Source organism: Populus trichocarpa, chromosome 1 (genome assembly GCF_000002775.5).
Source record: "Populus trichocarpa isolate Nisqually-1 chromosome 1, P.trichocarpa_v4.1, whole genome shotgun sequence".
In the NCBI taxonomy this organism is placed as follows: Eukaryota; Viridiplantae; Streptophyta; class Magnoliopsida; order Malpighiales; family Salicaceae; genus Populus; species Populus trichocarpa.
Window position 1 is genome coordinate 33,294,616 of NC_037285.2, and position 16,260 is coordinate 33,310,875.

At 34.2% G+C, this 16,260-nt stretch overlaps 3 protein-coding genes across 3 annotated transcripts in view; all 3 read left to right on the forward strand.

Annotated features, from left to right (window-relative positions):
* The window catches only part of LOC7495816 (phytyl ester synthase 2, chloroplastic), a 49,784-nt gene that overhangs the window by 2,430 nt on the left and 31,094 nt on the right, over nt 1-16,260 (forward strand). The window lies entirely within an intron of this gene.
* Nucleotides 1,788-5,772, forward strand: LOC18095251 (phytyl ester synthase 2, chloroplastic). The gene is made up of 9 exons (XM_024586691.2): nt 1,788-1,965; nt 2,168-2,289; nt 2,885-2,993; nt 3,114-3,244; nt 3,444-3,816; nt 4,376-4,489; nt 4,912-5,000; nt 5,113-5,222; nt 5,433-5,772. The coding sequence occupies exons 1-9, from the start codon at nt 1,873-1,875 to the stop codon at nt 5,621-5,623; spliced, it is 1,332 nt and encodes a 443-aa protein (XP_024442459.2). The 5' UTR covers nt 1,788-1,872; the 3' UTR covers nt 5,624-5,772.
* Nucleotides 10,285-15,130, forward strand: LOC7495818 (phytyl ester synthase 2, chloroplastic). The gene is made up of 14 exons (XM_024582486.2): nt 10,285-10,781; nt 10,885-10,936; nt 11,272-11,327; nt 11,433-11,591; nt 11,711-11,815; nt 12,195-12,301; nt 12,406-12,527; nt 12,790-12,898; nt 12,989-13,122; nt 13,466-13,838; nt 14,086-14,199; nt 14,302-14,390; nt 14,532-14,641; nt 14,777-15,130. The coding sequence occupies exons 1-14, from the start codon at nt 10,343-10,345 to the stop codon at nt 14,965-14,967; spliced, it is 2,160 nt and encodes a 719-aa protein (XP_024438254.1). The 5' UTR covers nt 10,285-10,342; the 3' UTR covers nt 14,968-15,130.

Genomic DNA, 16,260 nt, shown 5'->3' on the forward strand with positions numbered 1-16,260 from the left:
AATAAAATAGCTTGATGTATTATCTTATATATTTAGTTTACAAATTTATATATTAGCTCAATGGTTCCCGTGTAGCGGTAATAACCCGAGAATGTGGGTATGAACAACATGCTTTATGAATTATTTTGTGAAAATAATGTGAGTTTGTGGGTTGGATCAATAGCGGCACTAATATTCTCGTTTAATTTTTTTTTAAAAAAAAATGAATGACAAAAAAAATAATACAAGCCTAGACTTGCGAGGCTCGCTCAAGCCCATATATGTCTAGGCTTTTATTAATAAATCTTTTTGTTTCTTTAAAAAAACAAATAATAAAAAATAATACAAGCCCTGGCTTGTGGGCCTCGTTTAAACCCACGTATCTGAGCTTTTATTAACATGTTTTGTTTTAGAAAATAGAAAGGGAGGATGGAAAAAAAAAAAAAAAACAAGTCAGGCTTGCTTGTAAGCCTTGCTCAAGCCCACATGCCCGGGCTATTGTTAATATGTTTATGGCTTAATTAATTAGTTGTTTTTTTAAAAAAATTTATTATTTAATATAAGGTTTTTTTTATTATTTTGTTATTTATTCATTTTATCATTTAATATAAGGTTTTTATTTAATTTTATTCTTTACTTGAGTTGAGGGTAAATTGTTTATAGTATTTTTTAATTTTTATCATATAATAAAAGTTTTTTTGCTTTTTTTTTTATCTTTTAATTTTATTTTCAATTTCATCATTTAATATGAGGTTTTTATTTAATTTTATCTTTCAATATTGAGTTGATTTGTTTTCTTTGATTTACCTAGTAAACAAGGTTATATTAAAATAACTTTCACATTAAGCAAATAATCACATAGAATTTTTTAAATTTAAATTATTATATCGAGTTTCATGACAAAATTGTTAGTTTTGGGTGATTCTGATGCTATTTCATGAAAATTAAGGCATTCTACTATCTGATTAGGAATAGGTGCAAAATTAGGTGATCAAGTATCAACGCACACCTGGAGGCAAGCTGAGCGTATTTCTGCAAGCCATCTCCTTGTTATTTTATTTTTATTTATTCTAAGAGAATTGGAGCAAAATATAAATTATTTAACAATTTCATGTTATTATAGCTTCTACTAGCTTTTGATACAATATTTTACAGTGCAGAAGTGGTAGATTATTACAAGACATCGACTCTTGAAAATCTAAGTCTTCGATCGACTTTGTGCTTTTCATAATTGGCGTGAGTGGCGGAACTAGAAAATAAAATTTTAACTGGGGTGTCGTCATAAGAACTATAAAGTTGGAGAGCAAATAATTTATTTTTAGAGGGGCTAAATGCATAATTTTTATGAAAAATTGAAGATTTAAGGACTAAAATTAAATCTTAAAAACACTTTGAAGACAAAATTTATATGTATAGTGCTATAAATTTGATAAACAGTGGCAAACAGTTGATGATGGCCCATGCGTTAGGAAATTCTATGCATCTTCATGAACTTGGACCACCTCCAATGCACCTAGCTGGTTTCCATGCTTACAGGTGGAGAAGGTTTCAAGGGAGTAAATAAAACATCCACTTCTTTTAATGCAATGGAAGTTAACGAATGAAGGTTAATGTTTCAAAGTAAAAAATTACAGGCCTAATGATCATCACCGGTAGTTTTATTATGCATAGATACAGGAAACTACAGCAAGCTTGGGGGTGCCAAGCTCCCCCCAAAGCTTGCCGTGGGTCCGCCCCGTGAGAGATGTATCTGTAGGCTTTGTACGGGTGATTTTGCAGAAGTCAATAATTTATTTTTTCAGAAAAAGGAGCTTGTTTTTTATTATTCATGCTACTAGTTTTCCCAGTTCACACCATTGATTGTGAGGTATACATTTAGGTGATCCTTTGAAGATGGTAATCGATAATGCGAGAAAGGGAGTTCCTCTACTGGAAATAGTTGAAGGATTATCACAAGATGCTGTCGTGATTCCATCTAACCTCAATGTAAGACGATACACTTTTTACTCAAATTGTGAAGAACTCCTTTATTTGTCCAATGATGGTAGACATGATTAGCATAAAATCATCTAAACTGTTGAAAAATGAAACATAGGCATTGCTAAACCACCTGTTGATGTTCTTTGGCATGCTATGGAGTGTCTTGTCATTCTTGTGAAACTAAAAAGAGTGATTGTTTCTGCTACAGGTTTTAGCTGCTATCTTACCTAGAGAAACACTTCTATGGAAGCTAAATATGTTGAAAGTGGCTTCAAAATTTGCAAATTCACACCTCCATGCTGTAAAAGCTCAAACACTTGTACTTTCTAGGTCTTTCTCTTTGGCAATCCATTGTGTTACAATTGTTTCTTGGAAATATATAATCTCTGTGTAAATCTGTTGAGATTTTTATAATGTTTTGAAATAGCTCAAGACAACAAAAACACCAGAATTCCTCTGTTTCCTGTTTTTTTGGTCTGTAAAATGCTTAGTTGTAGATTTATTGACTGTATCTTTATTGAATAGAAGAAACCTGAAGTATCAAAAATCTCAGACTACATTAAATTGGTATCCTCGCTCACTGGTCTCTGATGCTATAAATAAACAGCTTCGTTTGTGAACGCCTAAATAGAGGCCATAAGTTACCCTTATCATTTGAATTGCAGAATGAACATCCGCAGTTGTTTTTATTCATAAACAGCAACATTTCTTTATCATTGCATTGCATTAGAATTCGAGTCAATGGAAGTCAACAGCCATTTGCATGAAGAATTACAGCAGGAACTTCCACACATACATTTCTTTTTTTTCTTTAATGAATGTAAATGTCATGTTTCCTGGATGTGGTGGTGCTTTTTGTTTTTGCCCCTTCAAGTCCGATAATTTTCAAAATGATGAGGTTGTGTTCATTGTTTGTCCTTTTTAGCGGAAGGGATCAGTTGCTACCAAGTGAAGAGGAAGGTCAAAGACTTAATCGTGTTCTCCCAAAGTGTCAGAATCGCAGTTATAGTGGAAGTGGTCATTTTCTTCTCCTGGTAACAAAAAAAATAAATAAGTCTCTCTTCCTGTTTGTGCATCTAAAATATATCGCGTGTCAGCAGTTGCCTTCCAATTTTTTTTAAGAAAAAAGTGGTACCTGTGCTCAATTTTGGCAGGAAGATGTCTTTGATTTGGCAACACTCATCAAAGGTTCTGCTTTTTATCGTCGGGGAGCACACCAAGATTATGTTTCGGATTATGTACCACCAACTCCTTTAGAATTTAGACAAATATACGAACCAAACAGGTACTATCATTTTGCCATTTTATAGAGATAAGCTATAATTCCTGTTTCTCAAAACCATACAGGATCGTGTGCTATGGTAGTATATTTTGTAGTAGATAATGGTTACTTCAGTAATCGTCATTTTACAAGTTTCTGTAATTGAGGTGCAGTGAATAAGGTTTATCATGAGTAATCCTTTCTCTCAAATGTGATGTTTTAGGTTGTTTCTGCTTGCCATAAGTTCTGTCATGCTCTCAACCTTAGAAGATGGGAAGATAGTGAGGGGCCTTGCAGGAATCCCTTCGGAGGGACCTGTTTTGTTCGTTGGTTATCACATGTTAATGGGATTTGAGCTGGCCCCGATGGTATCCAATTTTTTGTTGGAAAGAAATATTTTTCTGAGAGGTTTAGCTCATCCAGTTCTATTCATAAGAACCAAAAAAGAGCGATTGCTACCTCCATTGTCACAGTTTGACACATTTAGAGCAATGGGAGCAGTTCCTGTTTCAGGAACCAATTTATACAAACTTCTAGCTTCAAAGGCTCATGTGTTATTGTACCCAGGAGGTGGCCGTGAGGCCTCTCATCGCAAGGTAACTTTGAATGGTTGAATTTTGTCATCGTAATCAAAACTAAAATTTGAAAGAAGTTCCACATTCATATTGTTCATGAATTAGAATTTTCATCTAATGATTGCAATCCTATTGTAGCATAGCATCATACCATCCTTCTAGTACTCTGCCTTCCTTCCTGAAGGAAATTGTTTCAGAAAATAGGAAGACAGTGAAGTAATGATGGCTCTTCTCCTTTTCTATTAGCTCACACAAGATGAGAAGAACCTCGTGATTAATTTGTATTGAGATATGGCACCATTGGTTCTTTCATGATATATTTCCTCCTCTTAGATTCTAATTGCTAATGTTTTTTAGTTAATATATCCTGTATGATGTCAAGTTGCCGATTTCAACTGTATATTGTCCTCCACTCCACAAAAATTGTGATTTAGCATTGATTTACTAAACAGAAAGGAAACTCAGGTCTGTTTCGAGTTGGTTGTGTGTATCGTGTTGCTATTAAAATGATAAAGTATTTTGGATTCGAAAAGCTCAAGCCTCAAATAGTTTGGATTTCTAATCATTTCATACTTCTCAGGGTGAACAATACAAGTTGTTCTGGCCAGAACAGTCTGAGTTTGTTAGGATGGCAGCTAGGTTCGGAGCAAAAATCGTGCCATTTGGTGTTGTTGGAGAAGATGATTTTGGTGAAGTAAGAAGCCCTATGAGACTCTCTTTTCTACTTTATTTGTTTCCATCTGTTCATTTCTAGCGAGCAATGTTCTTCTGTGTAGCGATTTTTTTTTATAATTGCCTTGCTATATGAATATATCCTGCTGAATGATGAATGATTTAATCGTTATCCAAAATGGCATTTGTCATCAAAGTGTGCTAAAAATGTTTGATGTGGTAGAACAAGCAAAAACTAAAATGAAAGCAATCTCTTCATGAACTTACTAATGCTGCAAGGGAGTCGCATAAGAGCTTGTGATCTCAAGTTTACTGGTATTTATACTTATGTTGGGGATTGACACCATGCATAACTCACCTGTGTCGAATTCAAAATCTCTTAAACTAGCTCTGAAATAAGCTCTATTCTCTAAGAAATAATCGGCTCCATATTCATAAACTCAGGTTGTTTTTGACTATGATGATCAAATGAGGATTCCTTTCCTTAGGGATTACATAGAAGCAGTAACAGATGAACTGGGCGTGAGAGTGAGGTATGTTTACTGAGATCATTAAATCATTTTGGTACCATATCCTTATTTCGAGTTCCCTTTCCTTTCCTTTTCAGCTTTGCGTTTTAGAGATATCATATTGCTGTGATGACAGGACTGAAGAAGATGGTGAGGTGGGAAATCAAAATATGCATCGTTTGGGAATTTTACCAAAATTTCCAGGCAGGTTCTATTACTACTTTGGAAAACCGATAGAAACAGAAGGTATGTTCATTGGTCACCCCTTGTATTTAAACCCCAGAATGCATAGCATAAATTCAATCAATCACTGTGACCAATTTCAAGGACCCAGTTCACTTTGGTAGCTGATAATTAACTTAAATAGGGTAGGTGTCATTGAAAGTTTGTAACTTTTGCTTAAAATTCTTAATGCAAGGAGGTTTCATTGAATATTTGATCATATATGTTGTGAAGGGAGGAGGCATGAATTAAGAGACAGGGAGCAAGCTCATGAATTATACCTGCAAATCAAATCTGAGGTGGAGAAGTGCATTGGTTTTTTGAAGGAGAAGAGAGAGACCGATCCTTACAGGAACATGTTGGCCCGACTATCTTACCAGGCCACGAACGGCTCTACTTCTCAAGTTCCAACATTTGATATTTGATACTTCTGCTAAAATGAAAATTGATTTTCACCATGCTGATCTCGAAGAAGCTCAAGATCTTTCAGTGGGATAATGGTAGCTGGGGTATGATGTAACTTACAGGGAGTTATAAGAAATTTCATATATAGTTGAAAAATGACTTCCAATCACCTTTCTGGTTTTTTTTCCTAATAATAAAATGTTTCACTTGCCCCAAGCATTAAGATATATTTATTAACTCTCAAACACATTAGTTTCTTTGTAAATCACAAAAGGAATTCAGAAAACAAACCTTTCTCGGAACCCATTTCCTGTTTTGCGTTGTGATCTTCCTCTTCGTACTCATCATGATGCTCTCTTCTTGAAGTTCATGCTTGATTTTTCTTCTCTCCTCCAGTGAATAATCTAGGTTTTGGTATGTCATCGCTTCTGTATCAATGGTTTTCTTAGAACTGTTGTCGGATATTGTCAGCAAATCATCTCCTGTATCACATGATGACTGATGTTAGAGCTCAAAGAAAACCGAAATCCAGAAAAATAGTTTCTAGTCAAAGTTTTGTTCTGATTCCTTGTTTCTTGTTTTCGTATTGCATTGAGTTTGTTCAGTTCTAGCTCTGACCAGACCAACACAGATGCAAATGAACAGCTTTCAACTTCAATATTTCTTGGCAATCAAACACATAAAACAAAATTACTTACCAGTCTCATCCTTCATTTCAACATCCTCAATTCCCAGCACAATCCATCCAGCTTTCAATCGCTTAGCCCGGGTTAGATCATTTTTTTCAGTAAAAAATAAATAAATTGCTGGCAACAATTTTCTATCACCAATGTCTAGACCTAAATGCAAGATTATTATATATATATATATTTTAACTAAAATCGGTGTCAACAACAATTTTTTTTTCTCTCTCACCAATGTTTAGCAATTTCCTATCTTTCATTTCTCTAACCAAGAACTAGAAATAAGAAAAATAAAGTTATACAATCCCCTATCTCTTCTTTCTCTAACCAAGGACTAGAAATATAAAAAATAAATTTGTGGATCAAAATTGAGATTTTGATATTTAAATAGACCTAAATGATATTACTTGTAAAGATGAAGGATCAAAGTGTACATTTTGCACTAACTTTGGACACACCACCCAGTTTGGATAAATTTTCACTTTGGCCATTCATCTTTCAACTGTTCCTTTTCATAAAAAATCAGAAGCAATCTATCTTTTATTAGGATCAAATCACAAATGCATAGTGAATCCACAGTAATCTGTGAGTGTGTTAACAATACATCACAATATTTTTTCTTTAACCTGCCTAGACCATCCTTCAGTCCTTGTCTTAGGTTGGGTTAATAACTATAAAGAATACATAAAAAAAAAAAAACAAGCCAGGTGTGTGGGTCAACCCACGCGCCTAGCCCATACAAATGGCTTGGCCACGATGCTAGGTGTCACAAGATTAAATTTTTCGCCCCGAAATCCAACCTTATATGGCATTCTAGTCCTTACTAGACTAAGCCTTGCCTCATCCTTTTCACTCGTGTTTCCTACGATTATGTGTTTCGCTCACCCAAAGAGGTTCCCATAATTATCTTATCGTAAGCAAATAACAAACACAAGCAAAGCATACCGAAAATACAAGAAGATCTTTCAACCTTTATTAATCTCGTCAACAAAGAATTACATAATATAAGTGTGTGTATTATACACAGAAATCACATCCTACACACCCAAGGCTTTGCAACCTATTTATAGACAAAGATATATGAGTTACAAGGCACAACCATAATTCCTATTTTTCAGGATATAGTGGGGCACTTTCTCCCTCATGTTCTCTATGAACTTAGTGGCCTATTTTCCAGCAAGTAGTGGGCAGTTTCTCCCCTATGATCCCATGATCTTAGTAGCTTGTAGAGCAACCCAGTTCTGCCTCACGTTCTGCCCCCATGTACCCATGATCTAGATGTCCATAACTGTCACCACTAACTCACAATCTACATATCCACCTGGTAGTCCCAACTGCCAGTTTCTGCTGCGTCTGCTGCTAACTTAGAAGGTCCATGATCTAAGCCTCACGCCCACGCCAAGTCAGGATCTCAATGACTTGCACGAACCATCACATGTTGCTTGCCGAATTCGTTGTTGTCTATGCAAGGCTGCCGCCGTCCATCGCTGTCGAATTCTAAGCAGTGTGCATTCATTGGCGCGTCCTCGCGCCTAGAGCTTTAGCACCAGGCTATTATATTTTTTTCAAATAATATATGACAAACAACACGTCATTCGCTCTCATTTTTTATAGTAAAAGATAATGCAGACAACGTGTTGTTTATATATATAGGTGATGACGCGCTATCAAAATCTGACAACTGAAGAGTCGCTGGAAAAATAAGGTAGTGGGTTTTCAACAAACAAGAGTAGTTTTTCAACCCTTTTATGACCTCAAAAATACCTAGAAAACTATCAAGAGACCTAAATAAACTTGTTTATACCTTCAAACAACCCAAACATTGATCTAAAAACCAAAAATCAACCAAAAAATGTCTCAAGGCTAGTTCTACTTTCTTAGACAACATTAGGGTTAAATAACATTCAAGTTAAACTCTCCTAATTAAATGAAACCTGTAAAATCCAAGATTGATTTTTTTTGTAGTTGGAATTGGTGTCAATGACAACTCTCTCTCTATATCGTATTGTTAATATCTAGCAATCCCCTCTCTCTCTCCTTTCTCTTAACAATAGACTAAAAATAAAAAAAAATAAAGTTCTGGATCAAAATTGAATTTTTGACATTTAAATGAACCTAAATGATATTATTTGTAAAAATGTATGACCAAAGTGTACATTTCACGCTAACTCTGGACATGCCACCCATTTTAGGCGATTGTTTAACTTTGGCCATTTGTCCTTTAATTGTTTTTTTTCTTAAAAAATCAGAAGCAATTGACCTTTAATTAAAATTATATAATTCAAAATAAAAGTTTTATGATCAAAATGAAAACAAAAAAATTAAAAAAACAAAATGTATAGTAAATCCACAATTATGAGTTTCTTATCAGTGCAACATAATATTTTTTTATATATAGAGAAAACACCATACATTTTAGAGTTTTCTGTAATAATTATAACTATTTTGGATTGTTATGATTCTAATGTTGTTCATTGTTTGTTAATAATTGAGGTTTAATATAGAAAATTGTCATTCGGGAACTTGATTGAAATTTTAATAATAATTGAAGGAATATATATATATAAAAGATTCTCAAATAAAAATATAGCAAATAAAAAATAGATAAAATTAAATAAAGTATAGATGATAAAGCTAAATAAATCTCTTATGCTATGTATTGAAAATAATATATATGAGACAGAAAGAAAACTCCACGTAACATCAATTTGTGGGTGAAACAATCATATCTGGGTCATCATACCAATTACCAAGAGCTCATGCATGAGCCTCGTGCTACGTTTTATTATTATTATTATTATTATTATTATTTATGATAAGAGTATAGAAGGTTCTATAAATTAGTTTTGCAATCTACTAATTTCCAATTGGTAAATTCTAAGAAGAAAGAAAGGAGGACCAGCCTGCATACATACATCAATAAGCTTCCAAAGAGACATCAAGAGCGGACAGTCTATCCAAAGATCCAAGATTCGTACGGTTATAAGACAATCAATCAAACATAAACTACTCATTACTGACAACAAAAGGAAACAAAATGAAAAACACCCTTGGAATTTCAAATAACTAGCTCAAAGTATTTTTCTGGAAAGACATTATTATATTTAAATTCCAGATTTCCACTATATATGTTGCACACACGTGGGCTAAACAAAATTTTTTAAATGTAAAAAAAGTGATAGGTTAAAAGAAATTCAAGCCTTAGGTCATTAGTTAAGTTGATTTTTTTAATGTTTTGGGTAATTTTTTTTCTCACAAGTTTCTTAGATGTTTAAGTTAATTTTCGTATATCAAAACTAAATTTTTTCATCTTGTGTTTCAGACCATCTATTTATATTTAAATCAGTACATTATTAATTTTTTAAAAAATAATTTCCTCTTAGATTTTAAATCAAGACTTAAAATGATAACTAGAAAGCATATCCACTATAAGTATTAAAATCATTGTTATAAAACTAGAACTAGTCTAAAATTCGTTTTAGAGTCTAGATTGGTCTATGTTTTAAAAAATAAAAAAATAAAATAATCCGAGTAACTTGATCAAGAACTCAAGTTGACTTGCAACAATGATTGACCCGATGGAAACCATCAACTTTTTTTTTAGTTATTTTTGCTGAAAAAAGATCGTTTTAATTTATAACTTGGGTTTTGTACTAATCAATTTGAACCAGGTTTAATAAATATATTTAAATCTTTAGAATACTATTAATCACATGATTAGTTTAAGTGTGTGTTTAGGAATAAAATATGATGAGTTGAGGTTGATGGTTTTTTTAAGAAAAATTCATCTTAAAACATAAACTATAATTTATATAAAAAAAAACTAAAAATACATGTTTTTTATTTTTTTATTCCATAAAAAAAAAATTCAAACTCACCGCACCTGAATCTCGAACCTTTCTAATTTTTTTCTAAATCTTGGACAGCTCTTCGCTCTCCTCGTTCTTGTCATTAATTTATTTTTTTAACCTTATCGCTTTCAATCAAACTTCTTTTAAATTTTCCAACACCAAGATATATAGAAAGAAAGAGAGAGAGATTATAGAGGTTACTAGAATGTCGACGGTCACCGGAGGTTGCCTTTTTACGGCAGTTCATTGTTGTGTAGTGCCCTCATCGTTGTCGTCAACAAGTAAACTAAAACTACAGCCCACACCAACACCGACTCTTCGTTTTGCTGTTTCTGGTCAGATATCAGCGGAAACGACACCATCAAAAACTGAAACGACAACGACCAATTTAAATGGGAATGGAAGGTTTAAAAAGAAGCGGGAAGAAGAAGCAGAAACAGAGGGAAAAAAAGAAAAGCAAAATCCATATGTATTAGAGATAGAGAAAAAAGAAATCGAGTTTACAAGTAGTAGAAAAGGCTTGGATGCTTACTTTGAAGGCAGCAGGAATTTCATTAAATCGGACGGCGGTCCGCCACGGTGGTTCTCTCCGTTAGAGTGTGGTTCTCGCTTGGACAATTCGCCTCTCCTCCTCTTTTTGCCTGGTGATCAATCTCTATTATTTTTCTTTTATTGATCGAAAATTTCAAAACATCTTTCTTTGTTCGCCATTATAAGTATTAATAGTAGTGTATTATATATATCCAGGGATTGATGGTGTTGGGCTAGGACTTTGTAAACATCACCATACTCTTGGAAGGTGAGTATTCCTTCAAGTTAAATAGGACTGGCATAACCTAGCGCGGCTAATCCCAAGCCCTAGGTAATTGGTTGTGGTGGCTTGAAATGATCCACAAATACCCCATTGTTTGTAAATATAGAAGGGAAAAAAATCCAAATTCTTGATGGTGCAACTACCACGATCGTAGGGATGAAAATAACTTGAGTTTTTAAGTTCAGATAGTTTTTTTTTCTTTTGACAAATGCATAATCGAAACCATCTTGATTAATGATAGAGAGGTTCTAATTACTGAACGAAATGCTCTGCCTAATATATGATTTCTTCTTCTTCTTTTTCCTCTTTTGAAAATCTAGGATTTTTGACATATGGTGCTTGCATATTCCAGTGAAGGACAGAACGCCCTTTTTAGGTTAGCTTCTATGTTTACTCTTTCACTTGTTTTGTACTGCAATACAGGTGGGAAAGATTGATGCCATATATGCATTTAATTACTTAATAAAATTCAATGAACCAGGCCTTGTGAAGCTTGTTGAGCGAACAGTAAGATCAGAGAATTACCATTCACCGAAAAGGCCTATATATCTTGTTGGAGAATCTCTTGGAGCATGCCTTGCTTTGGCTGTTGCGGCTCGTAACCCTGACATTAATCTCTCTCTCGTTTTGTCAAATCCAGGTGAAAAATTGCTTGAACAACAATGAAAGTTTGCTCTCAAAAAAGATGTGGCAGCTTATTACTATGTAGTTTATGATTCAAAATGATGCTTGTTAATTAATTTAATGTTTGTACGGCAGCAACATCTTTTGAGGAGTCACCACTGCAACCTCTTATCTCTTTCTTGGAAATCATACCCGTCGAACACCAACTTAGCCTTTCCTATATCCTGAGCTTAATGACAGGTTTGTCGAATAACCATCTCGATTTAAAAACTTAAGCTTTTAGGTAAATTATGAATATATAATTTATATCATGACAAGGTTCACCTTTCTTATATAGGATCATTGCCTATTCTGCCTTTTTTTCTACTTGATTGAGATACACATTTCATTTTGCTAATAGTTAATGACAATTTAATTACTAGCTTTTAGAAAATGGGATAATACTGACATGAACAAAAGTATCTTTTAAATGAAAAAAAAATCATTTATGTTGGATATTGCATAAATGAGTCTTAGACCAGCTTCATTGTGATTGGACCTGCTACAGTATTGATTTTAGTAAACTACCTATACATTATTTTTCCCAATTGACTCCAGCCACTGTGTTGCACACATTTAGGTGATTCTTTGAGGATGGTAATGGACAATGCAGTAAAGGGAATTCCTCTGCATCAAATAATTGGAGGGTTATCAAAAGATGTTATTGCTATGTCTTCTCACCTCAACGTCAGATCAACAAAAAGCCTTTAGTTGATTCTTTTATTAGAGATATTCATGGTTTGTCATGTGTAGTCGGTCTTGTTAATGGAAGTTGATGGTTTATGCCACAGGATTTAGCTGCCCTCTTGCCTAGAGAAACACTCCTCTGGAAGCTACAGATGCTTAGACCAGCTTCAGAATTCGCCAATTCACGACTCAGTGCTGTAAAAGCTCAAACGCTTGTACTTTCCAGGTCTGTCTCTTTTGGAATCCATTGCGTGGTAGAAAAAGAAAATCAAAAGCATACAACAAAAGCTGTAATCTGGCATTGACATTCGCGTTGCACTTGAATTTGAAATAACTACAGGGAATCAACAATTATTGCATTAAGAATTATTGTCTTAACTCTTACAAATTGTTTTCGTTCAAGTAGTGCCCACACTATTTCCTGCATGATAATTGTGAGTTTTGCTTCTCCAAGTATAAATGATTGGTTCGTTGCTTGTCTTTTTTAGTGGAAAGGATCAGTTTCTACCAAGTGAAGAGGAAGGTCAAAGACTTTTTCGTGCATTCCCAAAATGTGAGAATCGTAAGTTTAATGACAGTAGACATTTCCTCTTTCTGGTAAGATAATCTCTCTCAGCTTTTGTGTGTCTTTGTGTTGCATATAAAATATATTATGTTCCATTTAGTGGCCGTGCCTGTTTGTGGCAGGAAGATGGCATTGATTTGGCAACAATCATCAAAGGTTCCGTTGCTTTCTATCGCCGTGGAATGTACCATGACTATGTTTCAGATTATGTACCACCGACCCCTTCTGAACTCAAAATGTTATACGAATCGAATAGGTTCATTATCTTATTCTCTTACAAGAACAAGTGATCATTTTCTATTATCAGGTCATGAAAAAACTTCTAATCACTTAGCTTGTCCATCAATGGCATAATATTTGTGGGCAATGGAAAAATTATGCTTATTTCAACTTCCTCTCAAGAAATATATAGATTCGATGGACTTTTTCCAATGTGATTTGCCACCTTAATTTGTAATTATGTTATGGTAGACAATATTTACACCAGCCTGCCAACTACTTTAGTACATCCTCCAGTATTATAGGTGTTGAGGTGATTGAAATTGCAGCAGAATCATGTTACGATAAATATTGTTTTCTAATAATTATTGTGTTTTTAGGTTGTTCTTATTAGCTACAAGCTCTGTCATGCTCTCAACTCTGGAAGATGGGAAGGTTGTGAAAGGCCTTGCAGGAATTCCTTCAGATGGACCCGTCCTTTTCGTTGGATATCACATGTTAATGGGACATGAACTGGCCCCTATGATAACCCAGTTGTTGTTGGAAAGAAATATTCTTCTGAGAGGGCTAGCTCATCCACTTGTTTTCATGAGGAAGAAGAAAGAAGGGAGGCTACCTCCATTGTCAGATTTTGATCCAGTGAGGGTTATGGGTGCAGTTCCAGTTTCAGGAACCAACTTATTCAAACTTCTATCTTCAAAGGCTCATGTGCTACTGTACCCAGGAGGAGCGCGCGAGGCTGTTCATCGGAAGGTAGCTTAGCTTTCAAGGTTTCATCTCGATTAACATTCCTACATTGTGAAATAGTTGCTTCAACATTTGTGTTATCCCAGCTCCATATAGTGATTTAGCATTTATTCATACACATAGTAAAATTGGAACCAAAGTTTGCTCGCAGCTTTTGTGACTATCTTCTGGCATTGAGACTTTATGTGCTTGACGCTCAAAAGGTTATAACATTTTATATTATGGAACAATCAAATTTTTTCATACTTTTCAGGGTGAACAGTACAAGTTATTCTGGCCAGAACATTCTGAGTTTGTTAGGACAGCTGCCAGATTTGGAGCCAAAATTGTGCCATTTGGAGTCGTTGGAGAAGATGATTTTGGTGAAGTAAGTCCTGCTGGGAGCTAAATGTCAGTCTTAGTCTCATTCTTTTCCATTACTTTATTTCTACCCTTCAATGAATAACTGATCGCATGTTCATCATCTCAGGTGATTTTTGATTATGATGATCAAATGAAGTTTCCTTGCCTAAGAGAAGACATTAGAAGATACACAGAAGAAGAGGGAATCAAAGTGAGGTGCTGAGTTTTTCATTTTCATTTCTTTTTACTTCAATCAGAACATCCCACTACCTTATAAATAAAGCTTTGTCCTCGTTCTAAATGTTTATCTTTACGTTGTTAGCTTGTTTCAGATTTTTCACTTTCTTGTGATGACAGGGCTCAAATAAATGGTGAGCTGGGAAACGAAGATATGCATTATCCATGGATTCTACCAAAACTTCCTGGCAGGTTCTATTACTATTTTGGAAAACCGATTGAAACAGAAGGTATGGCCATCTTCACACAAGAAAAACATCTTCTTTTAATAGAAGAGACAGTTGTGGACGTAGGCAAAACGAACATACCTCATCTTGTCGAAGCTAATGCAGTGTGTTGACTTGAATAATTGATATGTTTTGAAGGCAGGGAGCTGGAACTGAGGGACAAGGACAAAGCTCAAGAACTGTACTTACAAATCAAATCTGAGGTGGAGAAAAACCTTGCTTTTTTGAAGGAGAAAAGAGAAAGCGATCCGTACAGGAACGTAGTGGCCAGGTTAGCCTACCAGGCCATGCACGGTTTTACTTCTGAAGTTCCAACATTTGAGATTTGATTGCTCTGCTCAAAGAAAGTTTGCTTTCTATAAAGAAGATCAAAGAGCTTTCACTGGCATAAAGATAACTAGATGCGTGGTCTAAATCATACTTGGTGACGAACAAATGTATTTCCTTTCTCCTATGGAGAAAAAATGAAGTTTCAAATTTTCAATTTCACTATTGGCTCCGATCTGGTATACATTTTTTATGAATTAAAATCTATAATGTTTTGAACTCGTTAATCTATTTATTAAATGATATCTCGATCTAATCTGATGATAATTTGATCTAAAATTATTTTTTAATAAATATCATTAAGAAATTCTCAGAAATCACCAGGAATTAAGATCAACTCAGGGCAGCAATCTATTCTCAACTCCACCAGAGCTGTGCAGTGTTGTACGCTTGGAATGGATGTCAGCTTCTTACACCACCGTATCCTCAAGAATTGAAGAGACGTGAAGCCATGAAATTCACCACATGAACATCTCGGTTCATCACAATCTTCAATTTCAAATTCTACAAGAGATGAAAGACGACATATCAGAACGCTTTTCAACTTGCCACACCTCCATATGCTCAACTTTTCAAGACAAGGAAATACTTGATCACCTTCTCCACCTGATACCATCCATTCTTCAAGACCATCCATGTCGAACAGACTGAATTCTTTTAGTGCTGGAAACAATACTGCTACACTGCCGCTACTACTATAGAACTCATTGCCTATATAGTTTACAGTTACCCATTCCACTCATCTCTAGAATCTTAAAGCGAGGAAGGCATCAAGTGTTGGGAGTTGCCTCAACTTGCCACACCTCTTTATGCTCAACTTTTTTGTTATTTACTTCTTGCCTGATTGAAATTGATTTTAACCTTTAATATAATTGTTTTATAAGGATTATTTCCTTCTTAGATCATTTGATTCATTTTCTTCGGATTAATTAATGAGCTAATTATAACTAATTAATTAGTTTTTATAGAATTTTAAATAATTAAATAGTCCCTTGATTGATGTTGATCATCATCAATTTAGTAATTTCTTATTCAAAAATACCTTATTTTGTAATCAAATATTTTCATTACATCAATTTTTTTTTCTTTTTTTCTATTTTTCAAGAAAGAAAACAACAAAGTAAATTAAAAAAAATGAAATTGACCGCATAAAAACTTTAAACCAATTCAAAAATACAAGGATTAAAAATATAACTTCTAAAAATATTAAGATGAATTAGCTAGTTTTGTTAAATCACAAAAACTTTACTCGCTCATGTTAAATAAAAAACTTTAATTATTAATTTTTTTATCTC